The 24,078-nt window shown below is 37.7% G+C and overlaps 1 protein-coding gene across 5 annotated transcripts in view; it reads left to right on the top strand.

Moving 5' to 3' along the window:
• The window catches only part of LOC107224998 (ABC transporter G family member 23), a 51,303-nt gene that overhangs the window by 19,851 nt on the left and 7,374 nt on the right, over nucleotides 1-24,078 (top strand). For 2 of the 5 annotated variants that reach the window (XM_015665290.2, XM_015665289.2), the window contains exons 2-9: nucleotides 2,018-2,169; nucleotides 13,624-13,875; nucleotides 18,915-19,229; nucleotides 19,350-19,457; nucleotides 22,289-22,382; nucleotides 23,147-23,314; nucleotides 23,511-23,645; nucleotides 23,833-23,984. In XM_015665290.2, coding sequence (XP_015520776.2) covers nucleotides 2,159-2,169; nucleotides 13,624-13,875; nucleotides 18,915-19,229; nucleotides 19,350-19,457; nucleotides 22,289-22,382; nucleotides 23,147-23,314; nucleotides 23,511-23,645; nucleotides 23,833-23,984 — 1,235 coding nt within the window. In that variant the 5' untranslated portion in view covers nucleotides 2,018-2,158. The remainder of the gene's footprint in view (nucleotides 1-2,017; nucleotides 2,170-13,623; nucleotides 13,876-18,914; nucleotides 19,230-19,349; nucleotides 19,458-22,288; nucleotides 22,383-23,146; nucleotides 23,315-23,510; nucleotides 23,646-23,832; nucleotides 23,985-24,078) is intronic. The other 3 variants (XM_015665288.2, XM_046735679.1, XM_015665292.2) reach the window with 2 other exon arrangements.

Here is a 24,078-nt window from a genome sequence, read left to right as displayed (position 1 = left end):
ATATCAGTGAATAGATATATACTTTCTATTCGTAAAACACTGACACAAAGGAACTTAAAAGAGGCGATACTTTTTTTCGGGTGACGAAAATCGGTGCGCGCGTACATTTGTTTCAACAATAAACGATAGGTACTATAGGTTTCGTTTGGAAAATTTTCAAGCACAAGTTTTCCGGTTTTTCGAACGAAGGTAACGCCGGATTATTTTTATACCGTGGCAAGGTGAGACCTTTTTTATTCCTTTAGATTATTCCTCGATCATTTGACATTTAGGAGCCTCAAGAATTTATAAAATAAACACGAGACTCTGCGTATACTGCACACATTTATAATTATTCTAAACGTCTTAGCTATGCCAATATAATTAAGGGGACGGTTTTATCCAGCAGTCATGTTTGAAATACCAATTTGTCACGATGTTATTCGGAATTTTGTCAATCGCGGTGATAGTTCGGTAACAGTAACAACGAGAGACTTACCGTCAACTATTTACCGCTGTTGACAATATTTATTTATTTCTCTCTTGTTTTCCTTCCAAGTAAAACTCGTCGTTGGTATTGAAATTCATGGCGCTCAGTGAAATGATTGATCAAAAGATTTGATTAATTTTTTTTCGGCACTCGCATTAAGGAATTATAAATTCACCAAGGTTGACTCGTATATAATTACTAGTACAGTAGGAAAAAAAAAACTAGTAGGAACAAAAATACGAAATTCATCTTACAGCAATTATCGGTAATATTCCATAGGCGTGAATTATGACGCTGAAGATTATTTTCGACTTTATTACGTACACATCAGGGTTCGGAAAACGGAACTCTTGTAGAATCACTTCGTTGTCCGTCTGTCAAGGCCCTTTTTCTCAGGAACTTGCAGAGATATCGAGTTAAAATTAATATCAAATACCAAGTTCCACGGTCCCTTGAAGGTGTAAAAAATTCAAGCTTCGGCGCCAACGCGATCGAAAGATACTGCCATTTATGTCACATATTTTGATACTCTCAAACTCGTGCATCAAAAAACCTAAGTGGGTACTTTCCGGTGACCTAGAATTATAAAATATGGAAAGAGGGAAAGTCTCGCGTCACAAGTAAAGGAAAAAGTTGAAAAATCGTTCATTTGTCGTCACATCCCATGAAAAATAATAAATCAGATTGTACGTAACCCTTAGGGCGCGAGTTCTACTCGCACTTGTTCGGTTTTCTTCACTTTTTCATCCTTATCGTATTATAACCACGAGTGCGGGAAAAGAATTTCGTCTAATTTAAATTTAACGAATTGTTTTTCAAGGAACTCGGTATAGAATGGCATTCGAATGGATAGTTATTGGATTTCTTTCCATTTCCCGAGAAAATTGCTTCACTAATTACCGACTTACATCAATTTTATTCATTATATTCCGATGCGTCTTGTCTTCGATGAAAATTAACGTACGTTAGAAACGTAGAACTCTGCTTGCGATCGACGTTTCGAAATCGTAACTGATTCCAACTGCCACGAACTAAACGGTTATAGTAAGCAGACTTCGGTAATAACGGTCTGAACGAATTGGCAACTCGACTCGCCATTTCTGACGTATTACGTTAAGTGTATACGTACAACGTATAATCCCGGAAACATGTTTTTACAGTGTGCGCGTAATTTGTTTAAACATTGATTAATTTCCATGTAAACTTATTTTTCAATGATTACTCGACGGTATATCGAATAAATAACCTAGCAAAAATTAATATAAAAATTCGAGAATAAATTAAATTGTTCGATTAAAAAAAAGATTAATAAATAGTCCAAAAAACTAAGTATAATTTCTATAATAAAAAAAAAAAAAAAACATTGTGCGGATATCATTTTGTCCCGAAAGTAAAAAATACCCGCGTCATAATAACGACGGCTAAATAATAACGCGAAACGTGTTTCAAACATTATATATCAGATATATATATATATATCTATATATCCTGTATAAAACCATTCGTCAAATAGTGATTTCATACGGGCTTATTAACTCTATTTTCCAGATTCTCCATCAGCAAATATTAAATACACCATAAAAATTTTAAGGCCTATTTTTCACCGAGAGCTAACGGAATAAAAACAAGGCTCTTGCCGTTTTACTTGACGGCAAATTAACCGGAAGAGCCTGCGATCACAACTCAATCATGCTAATAACGTGAGTAATAAAAAAAATTTTTTTAATTATATTCATTTCTTAGACAAGTATATAAGTTGAACAGAACTTTCGATTTTCAAACTCAAGCTGGAAATGGTAGGATGATCGGATTCGTACACAACTCGTTGGAAAAGTTTCTTTCGTCTTATGTATAGGTACAATTTTTGTAGCTGACACATTGTACGAACTCTGTCTGGGCAGTGATTATAATCGAAACGTCTTATACGAATTGTAGGACGGAAAACTTTTTCACTCTTACACACTAAATGCTTACTTATATACAACATGTACCTGTATTTATTTAATCTTTGGTATACGGATAGTGCAAAACGTAACGGAAATAGAGTATACGTGCTCTCGCCTTGAATTATGCAACGATTTACGAAAAATTACATAACGTAAAATGTGAAGAGGTATAAAATACAATAAAATCAGCAACAAAATTAAAACTCAATTTGAGAAAGAATAACAAAGATGTGACGAAAATAGACAAGAGTGAATAAAGCGAAAATTAACAATAAATAGAGAGAAGCTAGAAACCGAAAGAATTATTTAGAAGGTAAATAAACAAATAAAAAGATAGGGATAGAGAGAGAGAGAGAAACAGAAAAGGTAGATAAAAATAAAATTTGTCAAGTAAGAGAAAAAAAAAACCTGTTAACCAAGAATTTCATGTTATACGAGTATAAGCGTATTAATTTTTATCCTTCACGTTTGTACGTTATTTTCGAGGCAATCCACGTACGGCGTACGATATCACATATTATAAGGTGTAGAGTTGCGACCACGCAACTTTTCGATGGTCAACTAGCGTCGAAACCACCTTTTTAAATCTCGAAGGACAAACAACCTTTATAGTATACTCATCCGGCTAGTTTCAGGCTGGTTCAGGTTTCGATTCGGAAATAAAGACGACAAATATTTAGGAAAGATAATGAAAAGTGTAAAGGTAGAAATATTGAAAAAAATATAAAAATTATAAAATGTATCGTGTCAAAGTTTCGCACTTTTCACCCCGACTTTTACCAGACAAACGATGATTCAATGGATTTTCGTACAACGAAGGGAGATTGCTTGGCTCGTTTTTACTTTTAGATTCTTTGTTATTTCGCACATCACTCTTCTTTATCATTACATTACATCCGGTAAATAATAGGCGATTTTCCGTGGAGCGTAACCCGCTGACGACGTTACGATCGCCGTAGCGCACAAACGCATGAATATTGTAAATTTTTCATAGTTGCGCAACCGGCAGGCGTCCATGGCTCAAAGCACATGGCTCAAAGTCCAGCTCCGAAGCCAGAATTGAGTTTAGAAAGGCCTGCGCACCTTTTTACCTTCACATTCTGCTTTTTCAAGCGTTATTTACACAAGTTACGCGCGGAATATTATATACGTATGTATAATGTATACGTCACCGTGCGTATTACGGACCTGGGCAAACGAGTATAACGGAATTTTCATCTCTTCCTCAAACGATCTTTTTTGCGAAAACGATGCCTTCGCGAATTAGTGAAAAAGAAAGAAAAAAAAAAGAATAAACGACGAATCTCATCGCGTAAGCACAGCTTTACCTTTGGTGGCAACTGAAATCTACTTTCAAAACTATCCATCACGAGACGTTGTATCGTTGATGGAATTTTTTTAGTCAAACCAGGTGACAACATTATCCCATAGAGTACGGAATTTCTTAATTTCCATTGTCTTGTATATGAAACGTGTGGGGAAAAATTTCACCTAACAATTTAAGTTGAAATTGTTTACCCGTAAGCGTTACGTCGGGAATTTCAGACCTTACGAAAACAACAAGATGATTCATACTCGTCGTGCAAGGATTTTTACACGATACTTACTTGATAAAAACAATCGGAGGACAGTTGCTGTTGCAAATATTATTAAAAATTATCCCGATGTGCGTAATCGCAGAGGATAATTAAAAAAGGCTGTAGGTACCATTTGCAATAAAACAAATTCAATTTTCTTTGGAAAGAATGCATGTGCCAAACCCCGAGGCCGACGTTTTCAGAAAAAAAGAAAACTATTTTGGAAGAAAGTAGCACCTACAGTTTTTTTTAACTTTTCTCTCCAATTAGTTCCAAGGTGTAGCAGATGCATTTTTCGCCATATTGCAAATGTCAAAATATACCTGTCACTGCGTAAAAGGAAAATCGTATTATACGAAGAGGAAAAAATTTTGAGGACAGGATAAAGAACTTTGTAATCGGTTCTCGGTCAAAGTCTACAATTTTATGTACGAGATTTTTTGTCACATTAATTATCGATCAGAGTCCAACGATCTTTTTCTTGTAATATTCCGTTTTTTCCTTTCTTTCTTTGCTCGACTGTAACGCGAGTGAATGTCAACTCGCAATCAACCGAAAGGTTTTATTCCAGCATTGATTTCATTCGATGCCTGAATTGTACTATAAACTTTTCCATTGACCACGTCATGGTGGACCGACTGATGACGTGTTTAATCACGCCTGCTTAACGTGTGTCATGTTTTTGTCGCAATCGCTGATTCGCGTAACTTTTAATACCTCTGGAACACCCGTGACTATATTATTTCAACCTGTTAATTGCGAATTTTTAATGGAACGAAGAACGGATGCGGCGACTGCCGATTACAGACACGAATTCCGGGTAATATATGTTGTAACGCTTTCTTTGTGTGATTTTTCTGATTTTTTGCCACGACTGTACGTGTAGAAAAGTGCCGGGCAATCTGAGATATTGCAGAATTCGCCACGACCATGTTTAGTAAAGACAAATAGATAAATCCATATTCAAAACAGGTTCCACGAACATTTTTTTCCGAAGAATACTAGTTTTTAGGGGTCAAATTTTAACCTGCCTTGTTAAAAACCTTACGCAGCTTGAAATTCAACTTCAATTCTTAGACTCAACCTGCTGATGCTGGTATCAAGTGGTGTAGACTAATCGTGGAAAAATGAATCCGTTCAATGATCACTTTACGCGTCTAGTTAGTTTTCAACCAAACTAGTCGTTACCCAGATACGTGTAATATACAAGGACATTCGTATATTCTGTTATAACATTTCTTGATTCACCGAAAAATCGTCTATTTTGTGTATTTATCGCTGGACTAAGGCAGGGTTGAAATTCCGAATTCGAAAAGTTCCGACAGCACCAAATTCTGAATTTTTTGCTCGCGAAAACTGAATCAAAGAAATCGAATTTTGACGAAACATCAAAGTTTCGAATGGTCCGAAACCCGACAAGTCAAAGTTCGGAAAGTACGAAGATGAGAAAATTTCATTACTTGAATATTCGTTATCTTGCATTTAGAAACTTTGAGCCGCCGGTCTTCCGACCGATCGAAACTTTGATGTTTCGCAATAGTTTGATTTCTTTACTTCAAGTTTCGCCACCAAATAATTCGAAATTGGGCGCTTTCGGAACTCTTCGAACTCGGACCTTCAACCCCGACCCGCATTACTTTACCCATCGTAAAGTAAACTAAGAGCGCAATACGTAATTGCATAACGCACCATATTTTCATAAAAAATCATTACACAATACAAATCTTGAGCTTAATTAATATTACACACGTCGGTATAGCAATATCGAAATACTATTCGAACGATATTCACTGCACTGATACGGTCGTGACTGTACGAATCAATTCTCAGTACAAAATGATTTCACATATTGTTCCAAGGTCACAAGTTCTCTGAACTTTCACTAACAATAAGTTAATTGGTTGGTGCATACCTATGTTTCCAGTGCTTTTACATCGAAGCTCCAAGTTTCTCACAATCATTTCAACAGTCGAAATTGGTTTGTTCAATTTAGATTGATGATTTTTTGTCATTTTTTTACTGTGCAACATTTCCGTATGTACCCATTTTTGTTTGTGAACTGGAATGAGAATAAAATTTGCTGAATTTTATTTTGTCAACTATAAAAATACATGTTATAATATATCTAGAAAATATCCTTCATCCGTTTCGTCACTGTGATATCGTGTATAACCGACTGAATTTTTCGTTTTTCTCATCATCGTTGCGACCGTAGATTTCTCGCATATTCAGCATGAATAGTAAGAATTATAGCGCACCTTAATGCATTTGCAGAATCTGCTTTCTCGTGTAAAAGATTTACCGTTTAAGTGTCTGTACGCAACGCGTGAAGTTCTGAATTATATTTCCTGAACAATAATTCCGTTCCAGCATTTACAAGAATTTCAAACACGAAACGACTCGTCAAATTTCACTCGAATTATTATCACGGCGCGTTTTTCATGGGTGAGCGGATATCTCTATCGAATATCGACTATCAAATAAAAATGTGCAACAGACTACCACTGCTTACCGTGATTTTACTTTCATATCAGTTCCATCAAGCATGTGCTCTACGAACTTTCTACTCATATTCACGTACACCTTGCCGTACACCTGGATTTTCTGTTGAGAAATCATCCGCTTCGGATACTGAACGATAATTCATGTATTTACCGTATAACATACAAGAGCCAGAGTTTTAACCGTCGTCGTCACAGTGCGATTCGATCGAGCCTTAATTTACGCGTTTAGCTACAGCAGGACTTTTTCCTTCCTCAATATTGCCGACTCGTCGCTGAATGCTGTACTTGTCTGCAAAAATTGGTCTAAAAGTATGATGAATTTTTTCTACCACCTCTTTAACCCTCTGAATCACACGTTATTGCGCTGCGCCGAATTATGTAACGTAATTATGTAATGTATTTAGTGGTTTTTGGGGTCGCTGATTACGAATCTGAAATCAGATTTCTAAAATTCAAGATGCCGGATCCGGTATGACGGACGAAAATTTCAAATTTGTTCTAATCCGGCCAGAAAATTTTTAAACAGGTGATGAATTTTGAAAATCTGATTTTAGATTCGTAATCAGCGACCCCGAAATTCCCTAGACAGAATTTTTTCTCCGAATTCGATCGAATTTGAAATTTTTATCCGCCATATTGGATCCGCCATCTTAAATTTTTTGAATTCGATTTCAGATTTGTTATCGGTGACCCCGGCATCTTATAATTTATGTGAAACATGTATATGCTTTGAGGGGAAACTTTATCAGAAATGTATCAATCCTTTAATTTTCACGATTTCTTTCAATCAATTTGTTTCTTACAATAAAAATTTACATTGTACCGCAGCAACTACTCTCGAGTATTGAAAAACTATTAGTATACTATTAGAAATAGGAAAAAAACTGCGAAGCAATATTTTGAAAGGGTCTCTAAATATACAAAAAAATGTTTATATATAAATTTGGTGATCAAAATATTTACCGCTATGACTCAAAGGGTTCAATATATAGCTGCTGCTGTTGCCGCAGGAAAAATTTCGTTATAAAAAAGCTGTAGCTAATTGATAAAAACGCTCCCCAATTTGCACAAACTGTGAACTTCTTTCTTACCAAGTCGCAGGAATTCATTGTACAATTTGTAAGGTGGATGGATGGTTGACCGAAAATTGATACTTTCTACGAATTTTATTAGTCCATTAAATATTCGATGAATTGTCAGATTTGTTAGCCGCAACAATCTCTGTACAAATGAAATATTGAAAAATACAGAAATTGTTAGGAAAAGCTTAGATGTCGATGCTTCATTTCGAATCGCTTGAAAATAGCTAAAAATCTAATCAATTCGTTCGATTTCACTCTACGATGGCTCCTCTCGTCGAGGGGACGTTTTTTCTTTTAAATTCACTTGTGAAACAATTTTTTTCGTCCTGATATCGTTAAATATTTATCCTTACAACGTAGTACGTAATATTGATTGATCCTGATCAACAAACGATGACATTGAATTGACTTTGTAGAAAATAGTCTGCTTGATATAGTGAGTCATTGTAGAATTAAAACAAACGAATCTATACGACAGATATTTAACAATTTTTAAGCGTTTTTAAATGAAATATCGATATCTAAGCTTTTCTTGATAACTGCAGTATTTCCAATTTTTGCACTTTCAAAGAGATTTTCATAGCTTACGAATATAATGATTCATTGAATACTCAATGCGCGATTATCTCGTAATGAAATTGATAAAAGGTGTTAATTTTTAGCCAACCAATCTCTTCATCTTTACCGTTTATTGAAGTCAACTGTTTCGTAGACGCGTATAAATAATGTTACACAAATAATGCTGTAGTGTTATACATGCGTGTATAACGGAATGCAAATGCGTGCAACAATCGACGTACACTTATTATATAATTGCGCAAAATGATTCGTGGATGAAAAATTGAGACCACGCATACCTGGATAGTAGAACGAAGTTCGGCACGAGGCTAATAACATACCTAAATACGTTTGTCAATATATATTTGAATCAAGCCATGTGTAATAATGCTTAGCATTCGAAATTCGAACTGAAAGATGTCTCGTAACGTTGCGTAACGTCCGTTTCTGCGGCTGGAATACCATTTGGAAAGGCCTGCAGCCTTTGGCACATCGCCTTTGTTACTGGGCCATGGTCAGTGCAAATTTTTCAACGAATTCCTGCAGTAGACACCTTCGCCATTGTTTATTATTATATTGCAAGAGGCGCAAAACCGCGCAGCGTTCGCGAATTCCGCAAGGATGTGAAATTATTCGCACACCTCGTTTTATTTTCTAACAAAATCGATAATTCTCAACGGAATTTCGATTAAGAATGACCAAAAATAATCGATTTGCGACTAAATATCAATATATCTATTCGTGTCATTCATTATTATTATCTTACTTACTAATTACCTATCCGATGTGGTAAGTGAAGGATGGCTGAATATTTTCACCTGAAATTGAAAAATATTTTCAATGAAACTATAAATTATGAAAAAAACTTTTCCGCTATTAAGACTACGTGCTGTAATTCAAGAAATTTTTGTTTCGTACGCACCGTTTCAAAAAAATACGATACAATCGATTAAACGATTCATTTTTACCGATTCAATCGAGGCGTGTTCGATTATTTTTTTGGACTCGATTAATTGATGCATCGATCATTCTTGGCTTAGTAGCCATCGCTATTCTCTGCCACCCTCATTAACGACGAAAAATTTGTTACCTCCTGTCAGTGATTAGCCACCGACTCACAATTCTCGCGATTTTGCGCGCCAATTATTTTGCTCACTTACGCGCGGACGCGTTGAAGCATTCATACGGCAATTGTCAGTCAATTTTTCACTACCCGACAAAGCGCTTAAATTGTTATGTAGACAGCACAATAGAGCTGCAGGTGTTGGTAATTGATGTGAATAATTGTTCGCACGCTTCCTCAGCGATGATCGTCGTACATTTTCACTGAATATTTGCTCGTTCGACTGAATCGCAAATCTAGGTATAATTTCCGCGCACGTTTTCATGCGTGCAGATCATCGTAACCGAGCAATTAGAATTGTTTCTATTTTTACGAACATTTTCCCCTAAATCTGAGCTTGAAATACCGAGTTTATTCATTTCTTCATTGCGATCTATGCCGAGCTGTATATTTATAGTTGCAACAATGCATTTTAAAATGGGTCGTCCAAAATTGTGACAAACGATATTTTTGCTTTCACCGAACTACTTACTCCTGAATAAAGTGCAGTTCCTGTATTTACGAAATAAATTAAATCGGTCGGAATTTAAAGCGTCAGCAACATTTCAAGGCGAATTATAAACTGTGTCGTACAGAATTCTTGTGCAAGCTGCTAAATCGCTTCTTAACGTTTTCAAGCATTATAGCAATGAATATTTTGTAACGAAAGACACCAGAAATCGTGCGACGAGATAAAAGGATGAATATCCGCGAGTGAAAGTCAGCGGTTATAATCCGTATAACGGGGACTATCGAATTCGCTTATAGGATAGCTTATATTTGTAGGGAGCATGGGTAAAAAACTAGAATTAGTGATTGATGGAATGACCACAATATCACAACTTCATTGACGCGAAAATTTTATTCGGAGAATTTAAAAGCGAGGTAAGTTCAAGTACGGAAAATTCAAAAACATATCAAGTCGAAATACACAAAGATAAAATATAGAAAGGCTTACAATTCCATATTATCAAAATTAATTCTGACGATTCTACATTTTGGCATTCTGTATTCTGACCTTCCTAATCTTTTACTTCTGCATACTTTGACTGTTACAATTTTTAAATTCTATACATCGCGTTTTCCCTTTTTTCAAAATTCGATATTGTAGCCCTTCAATTTTTTGATCCTTCTATATTTTCACCACCCCCCACCAATTCGTAGAGCTTAATAAAAAATATTTCACAACCTCTCCAACGATCAAAAATGCTCAGTTTTTTATTGGTCATTCTAGTCCAATCGCGGTTCGTTAATTTCGGGAATTCGAGTCATTGACCAAAACAGTTACGATAATATCGAATCACTTTTTCGAATCTAATGAACAGTAGTCAAAAATTCCAACGAATGGTTGGCGATTTCGTTTCCACTCATTTTCCATCTATTATGAAATTACCTAAGTCGAGGAATCAGTTATGAAATACGGTGGATCTTGTGGCTGTAGCAATTCAATATCTGTCTAGTCACTTCCGCTCTGCAGCATTGTTATGGTCAGAGTGAGAATTCTCTGCTGACGAAACCTATAAGCGGAAAGTAACCTCCATCGAAATTGAATGATACGATATTAAACGTACACTATATATTTGAAATCATGTAATTGTCGATTAATCGAACTGCCAGACTAAAAGTACAGTATCCATTAAACATGGGTATTTTCAATCCCGACTAAAAAATTTAACGACCATCCCATAAAACTAAATGTCATTAAAATAATTAAAAGCACGTAAGACATATTTTTCACGATTTCCAAATTTTTTCATCCCTGAAGGGAATGTTATAATTCTTATTAAAGAAAAAAAAAAAAAAAATAATGTTTCCACGTTTTATTCGCTTGTTACTTGGCAAAGATTGTAGAAAATCTTATAATTACTGTATTCTCTTCTCGGTCAGATCCGTGTAAATTATAATACACGCCGTAAAGCGAAAGTTATCATAAATTAAAATGAAATAAAGAGAGAGCATGCAGACATAAAGAAGATAACATCGAATCGCATAATGTATTATTGCAGGTGATTAAAATTTTAGTAAATCGCGTGTTGGCAGCCGCGAATTCTTGCGTGCTCGTGTCACGTTCTTTTCGATTTGTATACCTATAATAGGTGGCAACTTGCCATTCCGTTGCAACAGTCACGGCACTGTAGGCGTGATAAATGCATTCGCGTTAATGCGAGTAATCCAGACCGCCTGTGTATTAGGCTTATCATTAAATCGGCCATAATTCTCATAGAGTGCGAATCTTTATCTCCTCGCAAAAGCGAATTGTCCAGGTGACAGATTGCACGCATGTCCTCGTTAAAGTTTCACAAGTACCTCTAGGAAAATATTGCGTTGACCTATACTTCCATTTTTTCTGTTACCGTCTCCCATGTTTTATGAATTTCATAATTTGATTTTCCTTTTCGATTTTATAACTGTAATAGCTTCGGCCTGTTTTTCACAGCTACATCAATCCATCCGAGTATAACAAACATCCAAACGATAAGACCCCGAATAATAACGAGCAAACTTGAAGGTATATGTCCATTAAAAATGCGTATAATGTGGGACAATTTGTACCATACAAGCATATGTGTCGCCGAGTGTTGCCAAGACAACAATTCCGGCAACCATATATTCCAAACCTAAAAGCTAATGGTGGCTCGGACGACCTTATGAGGAACGAAACGATCAATAAGTGTTTTTACGTCAGGACCTGTTTCAAGTAAACTAAGAACTTTAATTTTTAAACCGAAAATAAAAAACAACTAGGCTTATTTAACGTACGTAATGTAACGCAGATAAAGTAAATATACGATCACTGCTGTCTTTATTCAACGATCAATTATGCAATAATTTTTGATTAGAAGAGCCGACATGACATGGTCGCATACTATTACACCTTTAGTGTGCTTCGTACCATCTACAGATTCTAATTTATTGGTATAATACTACACGTGTGCTTGAATATGATCTTGAACCGGTGAACCTTGCAATTGGTTTTTTTATTTTTACACAATCGGCTGTAGTGTAAATGGTTTTTACTCATAGTTTGCGGTGTTCATACGTGATAAATACAAGCGAGCAAACGAAGAATCGGTGTTAAGATGACAGCCTAGTCGTTTTTCCAAGAGAGAAATAAAAACCTCCGCCTACCGTAGCTGTGAAAATTCTCACGCCTTGTACACGCATTTGTTCAGAATTGTACGCTTTGTTAGTTTTCCTCGGAGGTGTATTTAAACTGGTTAATTTTGCAGAATAATACATCAGTGTCTTTTCTTAGGCAATAAACAACTTTTTTTTTCTGTAATCCTCTCTCTCTCTCTCTCTCTCTCTCTCACACACTTCGGTTTTTCGTCCAACATTACGGTAAAGGAATGCAGCTAAAGTAGGCAATCAACCGAGTTTCTATATAAGTGTACTTAGGCGGGTACTTTAACACGCGTGCGTTACATAGACGACGCAAATTTATGGTAAGTATACAAGTACCAGCACCGCGAGCACTTCGCGTATCATCGTGATTCGCGTTACCCACATCGCGTCCATCTCGCGTAAATACGTATTCGCGTATGCACGTATTTGTTTTACATCGTCATACACGTGAACTGGTTGCCCAATGAAACCGAACGTCAGCAAAAAGAAAGCCATCGTCGTTACGTAAGGCTTGGGTATAACTATAACCACACCATGTACGCGTTGTATAAAAATAATACGCTGCTGGGAGCGTAAAAGCGGCACGGCCAGAAGTTGCACTGTCTGCGGGTACATATGTGCATAAATAAACTGGTTTCTGCAACTACCGTAGTCCGTGGGCTCAGGTTTTCCTTCTAATCGAAGATCGTTCGCCCTGCACTGAGTCCGAACCGCCGCCACGCGGCGTCTTGTTAATTACGTAAAAATTTAACGATAATCGTATAGATCATTTTTTATATCATACACTTGCCCGACGGTTTCTTCTGGTCGGATTCACTTTACACGCTCTCACCCCGTTCTTACCTAAATATCTTTGCACATCACCGGATTTTATTCGATTATAGACGGTGCAGTCGGCAGGCTATATAAGGAATGTGCAAAATTCGAAACGGGCAGTCAGTTTCAACGCGGCCAAGTTATATACCGAAACAAGTACGGCGTTATTAGTAGCCTTTCTAATTAATTGCAGAGACCTGGAACCAACGTTGAGGGTACGAAATACTGGTTACAACTTGAACTGCACTTGCACGATCGTTGCGTAACGATCGAACTGCCGTATCGATTATTTAGCTTCCGAGGATCAGTGGCGGTCGTGCCATTTTTTTTTTAACATCGACGATGTGCGACTAACGGAGTTCCGAAAGAATCGCTCCTTCAGCGACTAATTGAGGAGAATTATAAACACGATTTCATTCTATTTTCTCATTACTTTGTTACAGTGACAATACGGCGACAGGAGGCGGTGGTTTGATGGCGAATTCTAATTCGGTGAACTCGATGAACAGCGCGGAAGGAAATATGGACGGAACGATGACTCCGAACCCCGTTATGGCTACTCCGGGGATAAATAACGTCGCTTGGAACAGGCAGCAAGCCGTGAGCGTGCGACATGCCTTCAAGAACTACGGAAACAGCAAAAACCCGAATCAAGTGTTGCAGAACCTCAACATGACAGTGGCCAAAGGTTCCATGTGAGTAGTCGTTTCAGTTTTCATCATTTCCTCAATTTCGTTGGTTAATCGCGGTGGGCTGTAAAAAATGTTGTGTTCAAAATTGGCCGGCGAGGACTTACGTGATACAATTTTTCGGATCAATCCGGAAATTCAGCATGAGATGGTGTTGAATCGACGGCAAATCGTGTTCCATATAAGTCCTCCTCGGAATATTTTTTACAATGATGTGTAAATTTGATTGTAACAAATTTCTGAAACTCTCCATAACGTCTTCTATTGCTGGACGTCGCGTAGTCTACGATGCGAAAGAAGTTGAGTTAATCAATATCCCGTTCAAAGCTAGTCAACTACTTACAGTTGATGTTTGAATAAATAAATTGAAATAAACGGGCGAAGAAGTAAATACCATTACAGGAAGTTTAAAAAGTAAATGACACGTAATTACATTTAAGCGAACAAATCACCGGCTGTATAAACGCAAGGATACAAAGAATATCCATTCGCAGTGGATAAGGAAAATTCCATAGAACTTTGCGATTTACGTACGTATGCGTATTAATGTGATAAATGACAGAGACTTGGATTTGCAAAGTTTTTCCACATTCTTAATGACGTAATATTCCGGTTCCCGTGATATTCCTGACTACTTTAGAGCGAGATATCATTGATGACGACTTTTTTTTAAGATGAAATATGTGTTGCTTCGTGCCGACGACCTTGTCCCAAGAAAAAAAAAAGAATTTTTCTTCTATTCTATGAGTACCTGTATATTTTTGTCCGCACTTTGACACTGAAATTTTGAACCGTTGTTCACCTCGAACTCTGAGCGTCTAGTTCAGGCAAAATTAGCACATTCCCGGCAAACCCGGTGTTAAAAAAAAGCCTGTAGACATATTCTATAGTAGACATGTCTTGGTTAATAAGCCTTGGGACATTATTTTATAAATTATTTCTGTCATGTATAATTTATGAGCAAGTATACCATCCCAAGTCAACTGCTTTGATGTTTGGACAACAAATTTGCCCGAGTATGTACATATTCCGGATATACGCGGACGCAGAGTCGAACAACTCCACGTATGAACAGTGAATCGGTGCTTAGAATAGATCGAGGATGTCTGGGGAAAAAACACGGGCCAATTTGATGAAATTAATTTAAAATTTTAAAACTCTTTTATTTCTGACTATACCCTGTAAGCAGCGATCCAAGATCGTAGCGTCATTTTGGATTCACGTCATAATCTCGTATGCAAGGCAAATGACTTTTAAATGGTGCAGTCCAATAAAGATAGACCCAGAGATTCTGAACCTTTCGTATAAACTTCACTCAGTGAGATTAATAAACTCACCTATCATTTGGCTCGTGAGGATGTCGCGTTTTTTCTACCAGTAACAATTAACACAATAAATGCCCACAAGCGTAACAAAATTGACGTGTTAACGAAAACCGCCTGAAAGTAATGACCAAGTAAAGACAACAGTTTCAATAAATTTCCACTTGGTTATAAAAGTTTTACCGCCACGCGGACAGTTGAGTGTTTTTATGGGTTTAAGAACCGAGTCATTATCCGCGATGGGTCCCACGGCATGAATAGGCGTAATTCCTTCAAGGGGGAAAGGTTTTGCTTTTTCTCACAGTTGAAGTAACTCGTAGGTAGGAGGTCTCCTACCTGTGTAGATTCGCGAAGTCGTAACAACGGTGTGAATTTACCGAAGAAAAAATTATTGTTGGTCTCGTATTTGTCTATGAATGTAGTTACTATTACATATTGTTGAGCCGGTAGAGAAATATGGAAATTTTAGCAAGTCACTAGGCGCGTATCGTTACTTTTACGAACAACAACTGCAGGTACATGCAATATGCATACATATAATGTACAAGAAAAAGAAGATACCGCCGGTTTTTCCCCCGGATCAATCTATCCATACCCGTACATTCTATGACTTTGCCTTGAGCTCTCCTCAACATCACAAACTCGGAAAATTTTCCGCGTTGATTCCATTCGACGTTCCTTCGTCAGAAACCAGATATTTAATGATTATAACAAGAGTGTCTATATGTATAGCTTGTTCGATATTGACGAAAATTATTTTTCACACTCGATGTGTAGAGTTTGACGATTATCATCGGTTCCTCCGCGTTTGCAGTATGAGCAATAAAAATTTACAAGAATCATATAACGCGTACACTTTGAAGTAGAACATGAGTCACTGAATTAGTTTGAAAAGAGGAGCGTTAGTGACGCGGAACTTTGATACATTGCAGATTTGAAGAGAAGAAAATAAAACTTTAGAGCGGATTTAGGAGAAATTGCATAGTTTTCGAACCGGGTTGTACGGACAATGTGTAATATGAAGCTTGACGTGAAATCTTGACGATTCCAAATAGAGAAATACAGAAAGAACGGAAAAATGATACTTTCTTTTCACACGTCTCGGAACTGGCTGACTTCTATCGCCTGATGAAAAAAAAAAAAAAAATAAAACATTACAATCTGACGTGACTTTCCAACTATATGCCTCGAATTTGTACCGATTCGCTTTGCTATTCCCGTATAAAGTACAAGTACGAGGTGGAATATGAAATGGACCCTCCACGAGATCAAACTTCTCGGGAAGCTCTCTTCTAATCGTCGACAACGTTGTAGACGAAGAACGGCGGTGAAATGGGTGACGCAATAATCAGACCGGAGAACAAGACGAACGAGAAGACATTCTCCGAGTACTGGCGTGGCATGAGCAAAAATGAAAGTGATCGAAGCCAGGCACTCAACTCTTAAGAGCAGAGTATTCGATAGGTAACAGTAACTTGGCGGTGCATGGATATTTGCACAAGACTCGACGCTGCTGATCTCCGACTAACACCTTGGCCTGTTCGCGCGGAGGAAAAAATTTCTTTTTTTTTTTTATTTGTTTTTTTTTCCAATCAATTCTCCGTGTGCAGTTGGCTCGTGACCTACGATATATTCACCGGGTTCTGCAATCAACGCTGCGAATTTTCATCGTTAGATGACGAAACGAGAATATTATTTGGAACGTGGTGAAAGAAAATGGATCAATTCCGACTATGAACAACGATCTGTTTGATAGGTCGAAACCTCTCTCAAGGTCGGATAACTTTCGTAGAGAATTTCACTTTTCATCAACCGAATCGTTGATTTTCTCGTGGCCTAGAAAATATTTCTTAAATGCAAGTCAGTTCCAACTCGGTATAGCGACTTAAATTCGTGAGGTTTGTTTCGGTAATCGGGGAGCTATCAGGGAATTTTATGTCACCCCGAGAGTTCTCAAAAATCGATTCTAAATTGATTTGATAAAACTTAGTCCAATGTTAAAAAAAGAATTTGTACTTGAGATCAAAGTATTCTTTGGAGGACCGTATAAATCACGCGGTCTGCATGATAAATAGGATCGGACATCCAAAGAGGCACAAATATTCCACACAAACTTGAGCTGCTGTGCCGTAAAGCTATAAAACTAGAAATCAAAAACAACGTCAATTTTTACTTTCCTCATATTTATACTGTAACGATTGAATACACGCTCTTGTACCGCTGGGCGGATGCGAGTCGATTGTAATCTGACGTCGATAGAAGAAAGGAATCAGCGTTCGAAATAGGAAACGGAGTTGTTTCGTAGTATTTTTTTTTTTTTTTCCAAATCGAGATGACGCTTTTAAATCCACGCGTTGTTGATAATGGATCGGAATTCGAATGCACAAATGATGACTTAAAATGCTTCGACATACTGTATTTACGCATCCAGTGCCTGCACGTGTAGAAAGGCAATCGCGTCTACCTTGGCTCGGAAAGTTATTTATATAAGGTTTAATATCGACGTGACTAGCCCAGTCCTGGAACATTTCGACATGCGGACATTTATAATGGAGGAAAATATAGCTATGGTTACAATAATAATAATAATAATAATAATAATTTCCGCGCGAGAAATCGCCCCTCGTTAACTGTCCCCTTTCGTCTCCTTTGAAACTGAAGTTAGGAAGAGCAGACAGCATATATCACACATTTTAGTACGCTAATGACAAATTGTACTTCGTGTAAACCTGATATTATAGATTGTGAGTCGCGTTCAAGTCGAGTGATACTAAGTTTGGCTTATGTTATACCTTCTTATACGAAATTAATAGATTTGCAATCATTTCGCCGACTCATTCGCTACGGTTTTTCTCTTCAACTAGCTTCGACTAGGATGGAAACTTTGATCGAAGTCTCAGGTTCGGCGTAGCTGACGCGCTTAGATGTAACAACACGTATGTATGTAGTTCCAAATAACAGCATGGAACGATTGGAATTGCAGGAAAATATGTGAAAGCAGCTCAAGTCGTCGAAATTGTGAACCGTTAACTCAACGCCATCGACTATCCACGTATTCTCATTAGACCGCGTATCCCTTGCCGATGAATTTTTGATGGAACAGAGCAAAGCGTATCAGACACACGCCGGTGATTAGTTTCCACTATTAGTATCGGCAACAAACATCAGCCAAGTGCTGAGTTGAAATTCCGATGCCGCTAAAAAAAATTTCATTTTTCAATCACCGATGCCATTTCCAACTCCGCTAAAACGACATAGGAAAAATTTCATTCCCGTACTTCAAATGTTCTGATTAACGTTGTGCGTACATGTCATCCACCTTCCAAAGTACATAACTTCGAAGACACTTGTCCCAGTTTAATAATATAGTTTGCCCTACTTGTTCATAATCTTGGAGTAAAGTTTCCATCGGTAAATATTGATTCTCAGACGTGTAAAGAGGACAACCGACTATACTGCGTATATTTATTTGTATCGAAAATGATTCGTCGAAGTTGGTCATGGTAGAATATCTTTTTATCAATTGATTAAACGGTTGCGTCGTTTCGATCGGCCACGGCCAATCATCTTCGGGCAATAATTACTGACAATTCTACGAGCGTAACGTGTCGTTGTCCAGCCATGCCAGGAAGAAATGGCCAAGTTCGACGAATCATATTTAATATATGTAACGACATTGGTCGCGAAGTTCAAACTTGTATATTTATTTCGACAAATCCACAGATATGGACTCCTCGGCGCCAGTGGTTGCGGGAAAACGACGCTTCTGTCCTGCATCGTTGGTCGACGGAGGTTGAATTCTGGAGAAATCTGGGTCCTGGGTGGAAAACCGGGTACCAAAGGTTCCGGAGTGCCGGGTAAGCGCGTCGGCTACATGCCCCAGGAAATCGCCCTCTACGGAGAGTTCACCATAAGAGAAACGATGATGTACTTCGGGTGGATATTCGGCATGTGCACAGCCGAGATCGTCGAGAGGCTCAGATTTTTGCTCAATTTCTTGGATCTGCCCTCGCAAAATCGACTCGTCAAAAATCTCAGGTAAGTCGAGGCGATTCGTTCTTCGATTATCAGTCTTGGAAAGCATTTCTCATTCGTCTTACCAGACTCCCGATACAGATGTCGCGTTCTTAATGAAAATTTACGTTTCTCTGAATACAGCGGTGGTCAGCAGAGGCGAGTATCTTTTGCCGTGGCGTTGATGCACGACCCGGAACTCCTGATTCTGGACGAACCTACGGTGGGAGTCGACCCGCTCCTCAGACAAAGGTAAGGTTTGAAAAATTTATTGAAGCCGATTTTACCTGCAATCTGAAATCTCAAGCTACAACGGAGGTCGCTGACTGAGAAAACTAATCACGCTCGACGCGCGAGAGTCGTTTACTTGGTTTCATATTCCTCCCATTCGAGCCATCATATTACTATTATACTTATAGGTGTAATTTCCATTAAGGATATCTAAAATTGATTCGAGTAAATTTGACAGTTTGAAACGGAATTTTCCGAGAGCTATACAACACTCTCGCAGTTATTGATCACCAGCGAAATTATCAAAACGGTGTTATCCTGGAATATTCTGTTGTGATAAACCTAAATTCCGGATTCTTTTGTCGCAAACAGAATTGTTTCTATGGTTGGCTGGGTAAATTCCGAAACCCAGCTCGTTGTGGAATCGGCTCTAAATATTGCCTAGTTTCTGAAACAAGGGCGTAAAGCGAAATTTTTCTTTTTTGTAAAAAGTTTAGACCGGAGTTGGTTCAATTTTTTTTTACTCTCTGCGTAAAGTTCGCATAATGAAAATCGTGGGATGATGCTTATAATACACAAAAATAGGAAATTTCTATGACAAAGAAAATGATGTTGCCCTAAAGTGTATTTATCGAAAATAGAATCCAGCTTTGGATTATCATTTTTGAATCAGTATATTACATTTATATTCAAAGACAGTACATTATTTATTAAAAATGATATTGGTTCGCACGATTGTTTTTAAAAATCATTGCTAAACAGTATACTATATTTATATTTAAACGTACCATGAAATTATGCTCCAAAATAAACGTAAGAATCTAAAATTGTTATACGACACTGAATTAATTGATCTTTCAAATTGCATTTGCAAATTTTTAATACAGCACTTAACTTTACACATACACAAAAAAAAAAAGAAAAAGCTCACCTTACGCTCAGAATTTGGAACTTTACGCACACGAGGCCAAAAATTCCTTTATCATTAACCTGCAGCGATCACTATGGCCGAAACAAGGACGCGCATCTCTTATTTATTTCACATCATTTGCTATATTACCGAACAACATGCTCTTCGTATTCCTTTTTCTATACCCTTCTTTTCTTTTCGTTCTTCTTGTAACAATGAAAAGCTAATCGCGCTCGTGGCTAAGTCCTGAGACGCAACTTGTACGTTTACCCCGCCAGGTGAATTGCGGCAAATTTACATCGGTCGAAGATCACTGACGTGCGTGCCGCAGTTAATAATAAAACAGAAAAGTAATTAAAAAAACCGCGAACACACGCACACACACACACACACACACACACACACACACACACACACACACACGCAAGAAGCGAACTGTAAAAAACTGGCTAGTGACGTCAAGCCGGGTCTCGTTCAGACCAAATGATGTCCGTCATATTTTCCAGCGCGTCTCAAGTCCAAAGACTTGAGATGTTGATTTTGGACCAGGTAACCTTTTTCTTCACCGGTCGACCGTGAACGTTAACTAAGCTGAATCAGGCCATAGTTCTGAATATCGATAGAGATCATCAACGCCATTCCTTGCGTTCACATAAACCGCCGAGTCATTTGCATTAATTATATATAATTCATGCATCGAGTCGTAGATTGTCCTCAGAATATTATCGTTGGACGTAAAAATTATTCAATTCAAAATTCTCTGTGATACAGCTGTTGTAAAATTTATTTCTAATAATTTGTGGAAATTTTTCTCTTAGTCACGAACGACGGGATATTATACAGTCTACGTTATTGTACAATCAACAAGAAGAAGAATTAATTCTATTCGAGTCACAGTGAATTTTATTAAGTTAAAATAACCTCCGCCATTTATATACTGCAGTCAAGGATCTTTTACCAGCGGGAGTAACGAATATTAATGAATTGCGAATAAATTTTGCGAGAGTGCTGTAAAATTTTAACATTCTCTTCGAAATCGTTTCGAATAATCGCAGCATGCAATAAATCGGGAATCTCAAAATGGACGCAGAATAATGTCGACGACCTGCAGATACGTCGATGGAACATTGAGTTAGGAAAATCGAGAACGCGCAGCTTTTCGAAATGTTTTCGAAGCCGAACGATATAACGTCGGAAGCGATTGTTATTTCTTCAATCTATCGCGGGCATGATAATTTGAAGAAGTGATTATCTTCCACTTCAATTCATTCCGTGCATAAATATTCCATAATCAAATGTCCTGCGCTTAGTCTTGATGATGCTTCTGGGAAAGATCAATTAAATTCTTATCACTAATAGCTTCGGCTACCTTGACTCGAGGTCAATACACACGTTATTATAAAATTAATAGCTTTGACGTCGAGGGTTACGGCTAATCGATCTCTGAAGTCTGACCAACAGACTACGTTCATCACGAATTAACATCTCTTTTTCTCGTCTATTCGCCGCCATTTAAATTAACAAATTCTCCACGGTCGTGGAAAGATCAGGTTTTATTTTTTAGACACAATTCTGGTTTGCATCGTTAGGCATTGTATTATATAATTCATAACTTAATGCAGCCTGCCTACCGCACGTAGTTCCAAAGATCGCAGCAATTTGTTGCATCATCGACTCACAGACAATCGTTACGTTACGTCTACACGATGTGGACTCGTATGTAATTTAGGAACGATAAAACAGGAGACTCTACACGCGAACGATTTTTTATTGCCAAGATCAAACGTGTCATGGCCATTAAGGCATGTGGATCCGGAAGTTGAGGGATGGTTTGAAGTGCGTGTAGCTACGAGAAGCTGATGAAAACTAAAAATCGAAAATTTCCCATTCAAGATTTTCGCACTACTCTCTAAGATTCATTTTTATTTATTACTATTTTCAGTATCTGGAATCACTTGGTACAAATCACCAAAGATGGGAACAAAACTGTCATCATTACCACACACTACATCGAAGAGGCTCGACAGGCTCACATGGTAACAAATCTCTACGTTGTGAATTTAATGACGTGGATATAATTCATGCTTCGCAAATAACGATCAATCCTAATTGAAGTAAACGGGTATTCAATTTTCCCAACAATCAAGGCTCGTGCTAGAATTTCGCTTTCATTCGGGTTGTAAATCACAGATGCTGACAATTTATGTCGCTGTTAGTTACCGTCTACGTCTGAATTTATTGCGGATTACTTTTGCTGTCGCAAATCGGTACAAAGTTTACTTTGGGTCTTGTTTTTTGACGTGTAAAAATAACTCGGTTGATTTGATTTATCACGTTTAGAAATACTCGTGATTTTCCTTTCAAAGCTCTCCACGAAAAGTTTGAACCATTGTCACGATAAAATTAAATGTTGAATCAATCTTTGGCACTCTTCTGCTTATTCTAGTTCCTTTTCCTGACGCGAAAACATCCAACGAAATCGGTAGCTAGAATATTCAACTTGTAACAGATACCGCAACATACACTTTCACGTTCCTAGACACACGCTCCGAGGAAGTAAATAAAGGAAAAACTTGTTACGTTATATCTTTAAATAACGAGTCTTGTTACCGTAACGTACAGTTCTATAAGATTCTTACAGCGCCGTTCCCTATATATCCAATTACTCGTAGTACAACTCTGAACCTCGTCGTAAAATTGACATACCGACGTAGTCATTACGAGTATCAAACATCAAGTACCTACCTAGCGTGCTGATAAAAATTATTCGATTAGAACGAGCATTTTCTCTTCTTCTAAGATCGGTCTGATGAGAAGTGGAAGGTTATTGGCCGAAGAATCACCGAGGGCACTTCTCACCATGTACAATTGTGCCTCCCTTGAAGACGTGTTCCTCAAATTGTCCAGAAAACAAGGACAATCCACCCAACCCACGACAGAATTAAACATATCCAACAACATCAGCTTGGTAAGGATTCGGAAAACTTTTGCTATTTTTGCTGTCGTCACTACTCATAATCCTTTACTTAAAAATCACTCAAGCTTCGTCTTCTTGTTTAATGCTATCCGAAGGATTCGGTTGCGAGCGAGGACGAGGTATTTTATAATCTCAAAATAACTGGCCTAGTCCTCTCAGAATATACTTTGTAATTTTTTATACACAGGCCTCCTTGAACTGGGGGAAAAAAGATGAACCAGTTTACGTGATTCAAGAGTCTGGAGTCGTTGGGCTCAACTTCCACCAGAGCAAAGAGGTCCTCATTCACGATACGACAAACGGCGTTGGCAGTCATTACGACGTAAGTGGAATTCGACCGATCTTTAAAACTGGGTAAAAATTCGACGATGTAAAGGAAATTTATTTTTCGTGTACCGATGAAACTGCTCCGTTCTGTCAAGTGCTTGATCTATAGGCACAGATATTTGCCAATTCAAAGCCACGTCGATTATACCTGTCCACAACTGATTGCTCGTGTCTTTAAATAGCTGAACGGAAAACCGCTTCCTGGAGCGAAAGGTGATACTTCGGTAGAATGCGATGATTGCGGGGACTTTACCGACTGCTACAAGATTACCAGCATTGGAAAAATACGAGCCCTTTTGCAAAAAAACTTCCTCCGGATGTGGAGAAACGTCGGGTGTGTATATAATATAACGTTGTAGACATTTCGATAAACTCCGGATGTTTGATAATAATGACGCACATGCGCACATAATACGTAAGAAACTTTC

This window comes from Neodiprion lecontei, chromosome 1 (genome assembly GCF_021901455.1).
Source record: "Neodiprion lecontei isolate iyNeoLeco1 chromosome 1, iyNeoLeco1.1, whole genome shotgun sequence".
Classification (NCBI taxonomy): Eukaryota; Metazoa; Arthropoda; class Insecta; order Hymenoptera; family Diprionidae; genus Neodiprion; species Neodiprion lecontei.
The sequence above is the reverse complement of the archived record's forward strand: the minus strand, read 5'-3'. Positions and strand labels throughout refer to the sequence as shown.